At 71.6% G+C, this 9,069-nt stretch overlaps 2 protein-coding genes across 2 annotated transcripts; one reads left to right on the forward strand and one right to left on the reverse strand.

Annotated features, from left to right (window-relative positions):
- Positions 1-381: 381 nt before the first annotated feature.
- LOC309604418 (beta-enolase-like) lies at positions 382-6,473 on the forward strand (the record flags this gene model as incomplete). The annotated part of the gene is given in 14 exon segments (XM_082339362.1): positions 382-466; positions 988-1,007; positions 1,009-1,063; positions 1,066-1,083; positions 1,935-1,993; positions 2,099-2,168; positions 2,262-2,395; positions 3,271-3,493; positions 3,791-3,913; positions 3,916-3,987; positions 4,710-4,911; positions 5,507-5,615; positions 5,722-5,780; positions 6,286-6,473. Coding segments are annotated over 14 exon segments (1,299 nt in total). The 3' UTR covers positions 6,356-6,473.
- Positions 6,474-6,622: 149 nt separating this feature from the next.
- On the reverse strand, positions 6,623-9,010 carry LOC309604417 (sperm-associated antigen 7-like; the record flags this gene model as incomplete). The annotated part of the gene is given in 5 exon segments (XM_082339361.1): positions 6,623-6,763; positions 6,765-6,784; positions 7,821-7,980; positions 8,392-8,481; positions 8,926-9,010. Coding segments are annotated over 5 exon segments (496 nt in total), but the record flags the coding sequence as incomplete, so codon positions are not given.
- Between the last annotated feature and the right edge of the window lie 59 nt (positions 9,011-9,069).

Consider the following 9,069-nt stretch of genomic DNA (forward strand, 5'->3'; position numbering starts at 1 on the left):
GGTGAGGGGTCCCCTATAGGACACCAGGGTCCCCTATAGAACAGAGGGGGGGGGTGATATAGGGGGGAGAGGGGTCCACAGACACCCAGGACTCCTATAGGACACCTGGGTCCCCTATAGAAAGAAGGGGGTCTGGGGGGGGAGAGGGGTTCCCTATAGGACGCCGGGTCCCCTATAGAAGGGGGGTGATTGATATAGGGGAGAGAGGGGGTCCCCGTGTGCGGGGTCCCCTATAGGACGGGGGGGTCTGGGGGAGAGAGGGGTCCCCTATAGGGCACCGGGGTCCCCTATAGAATGGGGGGGGTCTGGGGTCAGGTCAGGGTCGCGCGGCCGCCGGGGACCCCTCCCCCCGCCCTTGACCCCTTCCCCTCCCCCGCAGCCATGTCCATCCAGAAGATCGTGGCCAGGGAGATCCTGGATTCCCGGGGGAACCCCACGGTGGAGGTGGATCTGCACACGGCCAAGGGTGCGCGGGGCGCGGGGGCGCGGGGGCGCGGGGGGGCGTGGGGACGTGGGGGGAGGTGGGGGTCACGGGGACGTGGGGGTCACGGGGACGTGGGGGACGTGGGGACGTGGGGGGATGCGGGGACGTGGGGGGACGTGGGGACGCGGGGATGTGGGGGGACGTGGGGACGTGGGGGTCACGGGGGGACACGGGGGTCACGGGGACGTGGGGGGTCATGGGGACGTGGGGGGCGCGGGGACGTGGGGGGAGGTGGGGGTCACGGGGGACGCGGGGGTCACGGGGATGTGGGGGGACATGGGGACGTGGGGACGTGGGGGGAGGTGGGGGTCACAGGGGGACGCGGGGACGTGGGGACATGGGGGGACGCGGGGGTCACGGGGACGTGGGGGTCACAGGGGGACGCGGGGGACCTTGGGGTTGCGGTGGGACGCGGGGGAGGGGGTGTTGGGGACGTTGGGGGTCATGGGGGGAGTTGGGGACACGGGGGTGGGGGGGTCACGGTCCCCTCCCCCCCCCCCCAGGGCGCTTCCGAGCTGCCGTCCCCCAGCGGCGCCTCCACCGGGATCCACGAGGCCCTGGAGCTCCGCGATGGCGACAAGAGCGGTACCTGGGCAAAGGTGGGAAATGGGGGGGCGGGGGGGCGGGGCCCCCCAAACCCCACCAAGGACCCCGACGGCTTCCCCAAGGCCCTGCAGACCCCGACCAGGCCCCCCAAGACCCAACGACCCCCCCCAAGACCCAACTGGGCCCCCCAAAACCCCCCAGCACCCAACTGGGCCCCCCAAGACCCAACTGAGTCCCCCAAGACCCCCCAGCACCCAACTGGGCCCCCCCAATGACCCAACTGGGTCCCCCAAAATCCCCCGGGACCCAACTGGGCCCCCCAAGACCCAACTGAGTCCCCCAAGACCCCCCCAGGACCCAACTGGGCCCCCAAGACCCCACCGGGTCCCCCAAGACCCAACTGGGTCCCCAAAACCCCATTGACCCCCCCCAAGACCCAGCTGGGTCCCCCAAAACCCACAGGACCCAACTGGGCCCCCCAAGACCCAGGACCCCCCCCAAGACCCAAGCGGGTCCCCCCAAGACCCAACGACCCCCTCAATGACCCAACTGGGCCCCCCAAGACCCAACCGGGCCCCCCACGACCCCCCAGGACCCAACTGGGCCCCCCAAGACCCAACCGGGCCCCCCAAGACCCCCCCAGGACCCAACTGGGTCCCCCAAGACCCAGGACCCCCCCCAAGACCCAACCGGGCCCCCCAAGACCCCCCAGGACCAACTGGGCCCCCCAAGACCCCACCGGGTCCCCCAAGACCCAACTGGGTCCCCAAAACCCCATTGACCCCCCCAAGACCCAACCGGGCCCCCACGACCCAAGACCCCCCCCAGTGCCCCCCACATTGGGGGGGTCAGGGGACAACCCCGGGGTCAGAGGTCATGGCCCCTGACCCCGCCCCGCCCCCAGGCGTGCTGAAGGCCGTGGAGCACATCAACAAGAGCATCGGCCCCGCTCTGGTGGAGAAGGTGCGTGTGGCGCTGGCGGGGGGCGGTGGGGGGCAGTCGGGGCTCTGACCCCAACCCTGACCCCCCCTCCCCCCCTGACCCCCCCATCCCCCCCCGACCCCCCAGAAAATCAGCGTGGTGGAGCAGGAGAAGATCGACAAGCTCATGATCGACATGGACGGCACCGAGAACAAATGTGAGCGACCCTCCCCCACCCGCGCCCCCTCCCCCCGCCCCCTCCCCCGCCTCCTGGGTCCCCCCCGCCTCACCGCCCCTCCCCCCCCCCCAGCCAAATTCGGGGCGAACGCCATCCTGGGGGTGTCGCTGGCCGTCTGCAAAGCCGGCGCCGCCGAGAAGGGCGTCCCGCTCTACCGGCACATCGCCGACCTCGCCGGCAACGCCGACCTCATCCTGCCCGTGCCGGTACCCGCCCGGGGGGCTCGCGGGACCTGGGGGGGCCCGGGGGGGGTCCGGGGTCGGGGGGGGGTTGGGGAGCGGCCTTGGGTTTTGAGGGACCTGGTTGGGTTTGGGGGGGGTCATTGGGTCTTGGGGGGGTCCCCATCGGGGTTTTTGGGGTGTGGTTGGGTTTTGAGGGACCCAGTTGGGTTTTGGGGGGGTCTTTGGGTCTTGGGGGGGTCTTTGGGTGGTTCCCATCGAGGGTTTTGGGTGTTGTTGGGGTTTGGGGGACCTGGTTGGGTCTTGGGGGATCCCGCAGCGTTTTGGGGATTGGGGGGGTCTTCGAGGGGGTGGTTGGGTCTGGGGGGCATCGCTGGGTCCTTGAGGGCTCGTTGGGTCTTGGGGGGCCATTGGAGCGGTCGGGGGGGGTTGGGGGGGGGGGTTGGGTCTTTGGAGGCACCGTTTGGTCTGGGGGGGGGGCGTTGGCTCTTGGGGAGTTGAGTCGTTGGGGGTCGTTGGGTCTTGGGGGGGGTCGTTGGGTCTTGGGGGGACCCAACTGGGTCTTGGGGGGCCTGGCTGGGTCTTGGGGGGGTTCGTTGGGTCTTGGCGGGGGTTTGTTGGGTCTTGGGGGGCTCATTGAGTCTTGGGGGGACCCAATTGGGTCTTGGCAGGGGTCGTTGGGTCTTGGGGGGGTCGTTGGGTCTTGGCGGGGGTCGTTGGGTCTTGGGGGGACCCAATTGGGTCTTGGGGGGGCTCATTGGGTCTTGGGGGGTTCGTTGGGTCTTGGGGGGGGGTTGCTGGGTCTTGGGGGGGTCGTTGGGTCTTGGCGGAGTCGTTGGGTCTTGGGGGGGCCCCGGGGGATGCGAGACCCCCCCCGAACGCCTGGGTCCCTCCCCCGCCAGGCCTTCAACGTGATCAACGGTGGGTCCCACGCCGGGAACAAGTTGGCCATGCAGGAGTTCATGGTGCTGCCGGTGGGCGCCAGCTCCTTCCGGGAGGCCATGCGCATCGGCGCCGAGGTCTACCACAGCCTCAAGGGCGTCATCAAGGCCAAGTACGGCAAAGACGCCACCAACGTGGGCGACGAGGGCGGCTTCGCTCCCAACATCTTGGAGAACAACGAAGGTACCCGCCAGCCCGGCGGACGCGTGGGTCCTCGCCCGCCCATCCCCCGCCCTGGGGTTGGGGGGCTCGGCGCTATTTCTAGCCCCGCCCCTCCCCCCCGGCGTTGGGTTTCGGGGTCAAATCCAGAATTAGCCCCGGTGGCCGTAACCGGAGAAAGGCTACGGGGGCAGCGGGGGAAGGGCGGGAAAGGGCAGGAGCCCCGGGTGCCTGGGTCCTCGGGGTGGGGGGAGGGGCGGGGAGGGGGGAGCCCCCCGGGGGTCCCCCCTCCCCCGCCGGGCTGAGGGGGGCCCCCCACAGCGTTGGAGCTGTTGAAGGCGGCCATCGGCCAGGCCGGGTACCCCGACAAGGTGGTGATCGGGATGGACGTGGCCGCCTCCGAGTTCTGCCGCGAGGGCCGCTACGACCTCGACTTCAAATCCCCCCCGACCCCAAGCGCCTCATCACCGGGGAGCAGCTGGGGCAGCTCTACCAGAGCTTCATCAAGAACTACCCCGGTGAGGGCGCGGGGGGCACTGGGGGGCACTGGGGGGCACTGGGAGGGGAGGTGGGGGGGCTCTGGTGGCTCGTATGGGGTTGTGCGTGGGGAGAGGGTGGGGGAAATGGCCGCCAAACGGGGGCTGGGGGGCCTTTGGGGCACTGGGAGGGACTGGGGTGAGACTAGAAGGGACTGGAAGGGACTGGGAGGGACTGGGAGGGGAGGTGGGGGTTCTCTGGTGGCTCATATGGGGTTGTGGGGGGGATAAGGTAGGGAAATGGCCTCTGAACTGGGGCTGGGGGGCCTTTGGGGCACTGGGAGGGACTGGGAGGGGAGGTGGGGGGTCTCTGGTGGCTCGTATGGGGTTGTGCGTGGGGAGAGGGTGGGGGAAATGGCCGCCAAACGGGGGCTGGGGGGCCTTTGGGGCACTGGGAGGGACTGGGAGGGACTGGGAGGGGAGGTGGGGGGGTCTCTGGTGGCTCGTATGGGGTTGTGCATGGGGATAAGGTAGGGAAATGGCCTCCGAACTGGGGCTGGGGGGTCTTTGGGGCACTGGGAGGGACTGGGAGACAGTGGAAGGGACTGGGGTGGAACTGGGAGGGACTGGGAGGGGAGGTGGGGGTTCTCCAGTGGCTCGTATAGGGCTGCGCACGGGGGCGCGGGATGGGAGCCGGCCCTACCCCGCACCGGGGGAGGTCGCCGCTCCGTACTGGTCTATACTGGGAGCCACCGTTCCCGCAGTGGTGTCGATCGAGGACCCCTTCGACCAGGACGACTGGGAGGGGTGGCAGCGGTTCCTGGGGCAGGTGGACATCCAGGTGGTGGGGGACGACCTGACCGTCACCAACCCCCGCCGCATCCAGCGCGCCGCCGAGCTCCGCGCCTGCAACTGCCTCCTGCTGAAGGTCAACCAGATCGGCTCCGTCACCGAGTCCATCCAGGCGTGAGTCCTCGTGCGGGGCCCTCGTGCGAGGCCCTCGTGCGAAGCTGTCGTGCAAAGCTCCTTGTGCAAAGCCCCTTCAGAAAAGCCCCTCGTGCGAGGCTCCTTGTGCAAAGGTCCTCGTGAAAGGGCCCTTGTGCAAAGCCCTCGTGCAAAGCCGTAGTGCAAAGCTCCTTGTGCAAAGGCCCTTGTGAAAACCCCTTGTGCAAAGCCCCTCGCGCGACGCCCTCGTGGAAAAAACCCCTTGTGCAAAGCCCCTCACCCAAGGCCCTTTGCACAAAGCCCCCGTGCGAAGCCCTCGAGCGAGGCCCCTCGTGCAAAGCCCTCGAGCGAGGCCCCCCGTGCGAAGCCCCCCGTGCAAAGCCCCCCGTGCGAAGCCCCCCGTGCGAAGCCCCCCCGTGCAAAGCCCTCGAGCGAGGCCCCTCGTGCGAAGCCCCCCGTGCGAAGCCCTCCCGCCAAGCTCTGGTGCAAGGGCACCCTCGTGCACGGCTCCTTGTGCGCGGCCCCTGGAGCAGGGGCCCCCTGTGCACGGCCCTCGTGCAAACCCGTGTCCCCCCCCCCCCGTGTCCCCCCCCTGTCCCCCCGTGTCCCCCCCCAGGTGCAAGCTGGCCCAGAGCCACGGCTGGGGGGTGATGGTCAGCCACCGCTCGGGCGAGACCGAGGACACCTTCATCGCCGACCTCGTCGTGGGGCTCTGCACCGGCCAGGTGGGTCCCCGTCACCCGCTGTCACCCGCTGTCACCCCCCCGTCACCCGCTGTCACCCCCCCCGTCACCCGCCGTCACCCGCTGACGTCCCCTCTGTCCCCCCCAGATCAAGACGGGCGCCCCGTGCCGCTCCGAGCGCTTGGCCAAGTACAACCAGCTGATGAGGTGAGGGGTCCCCAACGTCCCCGTGTCCCCCCCCCCTCGTCCCTGTGGCCCCCAAGGGGATGCAGGGGGTCCCCAGGGGGGGTGGGGGGTCCCCAAATCCCCCCATTCCCCCCCCGTGTCCCCGATATCCCCGTGTGTCCCCCCCCGTGTCCCCAATGTCCCCATGTGTGTCCCCCCCCCTGTCCCTGTGGCCCCCAAGGGGATGTGGGGGGTCCCCGGGGGGGTGGGGGGTCCCCAAATCCCCCCATTCCCCCCCCCGTGTCCCCAACGTCCCCCCCTCCCCCCTGTCCCTGTGGCCCCCAAGGGGATGCGGGGGTCCCCCGGGGGGGTGGGGGGTCCCCAAATCCCCCCATTCCCCCCCCCGTGTCCCCAACGTCCCCCCCTCGTCCCTGTGGCCCCCAAGGGGATGCGGGGGGTCCCCAGGGGGGTCCCCAACCCCGCCCCCCCCCCCCAGCCCCCTGGGACCCCCCATGTCCCCCCCCCTGACCCCGCGCCCCCCCCCCAGGATCGAGGAGGCGCTGGGGGACAAAGCCAAATTCGCCGGGCGCAAGTTCAGGAACCCCCGGGCCAAGTAACGGGGGCCACCGTCCCCCTCCCCGGGGCCACCGAGTCAGTCCCCCCCGGGGGCCGCCCCATCGCCCCCGGGGGCCCCCGAGCCCCCGCGACCCCCCCCAATAAAGGCTCTGGAACACGGCGGCGACCCCGGACTCGTTCTTTTGGTTGCGTTTGGTTCGGTTTTTCGGCTGGGGGGGGGGGGCGGGGGACGGCGCCGCGACGGCCGGGAGCTGCGGCGCTTCGCGACCCCCCCCCCTCCTGTGCCCCCCACCCCCCTCCCCCCGCCATTAAATACCCCCCCGGGGGTGCAGCCCCCCCCCCGCCCCCCTTACGCCGGGGCCCCCCCGGGCCCCCCCCTCGTCCTCCGCCTGCCGCAGCCGCTTCTTGGCCCGGATCTCGTTCATGGCCTCCTCGATGGAGCGCGTGTCCCCGCTTGTTGGCCACCGGCACTGGGGGGGACGGGACGGGGGGGGTAAGGGGGGGACCCCGGTGCCCGCGTGCCCCCGAGACCCCCCCCGTAGGGGACCCTGGTGTCCGGGTGCCCCCAAAAACCCCCCTATAGGGGGACCCCCGGTGTCCAGGTGTCCTCAGGGACCCCCTTATAGGGGACCCTGGCATCTGGGTGCCCCCAAGACCCCCCCATAGGGGGACCCCGGTGCCCCCCAGGACCCCTCTATAGGGGGACCCAGGTATCTGGGTGCCCCCAAGACCCCCCCATAGGGGGACCCCCGGTGTCCCCAGGACCCCTCTATAGGGGACCCAAGTATCTGGGTGCCCCCAAGACCCCCCCCATAGGGGGACCCCAGTGCCCCCAGGACCCCCCCCATAGGGGACCCTGGTGCCCCCCAGGACCCCTCTATAGGGGACCCAGGTATCTGGGTGCCCCCAGGACCCCCCCCAGGGACCCTGGTGTCCCCAGGACCCCCCCCATAGGGGATGCCAGCACCCCCCAAGGACCCCCCCCATAGGGGGACCCTGGTGCCCCCCAGAACCCCTCTATAGGGGACCCCAGAAACCCCCCCAGGGGACCCCGGTGCCCCCCAGGACCCCCTCTATAGGGGGACCCAGGTATCTGGGTGCCCCCAGGACCCCCCACAGGGGACCCCAGGACCCCCCCAGGGACCCCGGTGCCCCCCAGGACCCCCCATAGGGGGACCCCAAGTGCTCCCAAGACCCCCCCTATATGACACCAGCACCCACAAGACCCCCCCCATAGGGGACTCTGGTGCCCCCCAGGACCCCCCCTATAGGGGACCCCAGGACCCCCAGGACCCCCATACGGGGACCCCCGGCGGGACCCCAGGACCCCCCATAGGGCACCCCAGCACCCCCATAGGGGACCCCAGCACCCCCAGACCCCCATAGGGGACCCCAGGACCCCCCATAGGGCACCCCAGCACCCCCAGGACCCCCATAGGGGACCCCAGCACCCCCCATAGGGCACCCCAGCACCCCCAGGACCCCCATAGGGGACCCCGGACCCACCGCAGCCGTAGGCCTTGTTGGCCTCCATGGTGCGGGCGGCGGCTTTGGCGGCGTCGGAGCCAATCAGGTGCCGGTATTTGTCCTTGTAATCGTTGGGGGGGCCGGGGGGGGCGGGGCCGCGCTGAAGCTCCTCCTCCTCCTCCTGCTGGGCCGCCAGCTCCTGGGGGCGGGGCGTCAGTGGTAAGCCACGCCCTCCTCCCCCCACAAGCCACACCCCCCTTCCCAACAAACCCCACCCATTCGCAACACACCCACCCAAGCCCCACCCCCCGGACACACCCACATAAGCCCCACCCCCCATGGACACACCCACATAAGCCCCACCCCCAGGGACACACCCACACAAGCCCCACTCCCCGGACACACCCACCCAAGCCCCACCCCCAGGGACACACCCCCCCAAGCCCCACCCCCAGGGACACACCCACATAAGCCACCCCCCTGCCAGCCCCCAGCCCCCCATGAGCCCCTCCCCAGCCCCACCCCCAGCCCCTCCCCCCCAGCCCCACCCCCCAATCCCCCCCCAGCCCCCCCAGCCCCTCCCCCCGCCCCTCCCCCCAGCCCCACCTACCCGGAGGCGGCGGCGCTGCCCCGCCCGGGCGGGGTCCCACTCCTCCCCCCGCCGGTACGCCTCCAGCTCCTCGTCCGACGGCGCGAACTCCTGCGCCAGGCGTCAGCCCCGCCCCCCCGGCTCCCCTCCCCCCACCCCCGGCTCCCCTCCCCCTCCCCTCCCCATCCCCCGCTGTCCCCCCCATGTCCCCTCCCCGCCACCCGCCCTGGGGTCCCCTGTCCCCATGTCCCCCCCCCATCCCCTGTCCCCCCCCCGTCCCCTCCCCATCCCCCCGTGTCCCCTCCCTGCCACCCCCTGGGGTCCCATGTCCCCCCTCCCCCACTGTCCCCTCCCCACCCCCCCCCCACTGTCCCCTGTCCCCCCCCCCACTGTCCCGTCCCCCCCCCCCCTCCCCTCCCTGCCACCCCATGGGGTCCCCTGTCCCCCCCATGTCCCCCCCATCCCCTGTTCCCCCCTGTCCCCCTCCCCCCCCATCCCCCCCTGTCCCCGTCCCGTCCCCCCCCCATCCCCTCCCCCCCCCGCCCCTCCCCCCACCTTCTTGAAGACGATGACGTAGCGGCTCTCCTCGTCCTCCCCGAAGGAGAAGGACGTCAGCCCGGCCACCTCCGCCACGTCGTGCCTGCGGGGCGGGCCCGCTGTCCCCAGTGCTCCCAGTACCGCCCCCAGTGGCCCCAGTAC

Source organism: Platalea leucorodia (genome assembly GCF_965183815.1).
Source record: "Platalea leucorodia genome assembly, contig: HAP1_HAP1_SCAFFOLD_762, whole genome shotgun sequence".
Lineage (NCBI taxonomy): Eukaryota > Metazoa > Chordata > Aves > Pelecaniformes > Threskiornithidae > Platalea > Platalea leucorodia.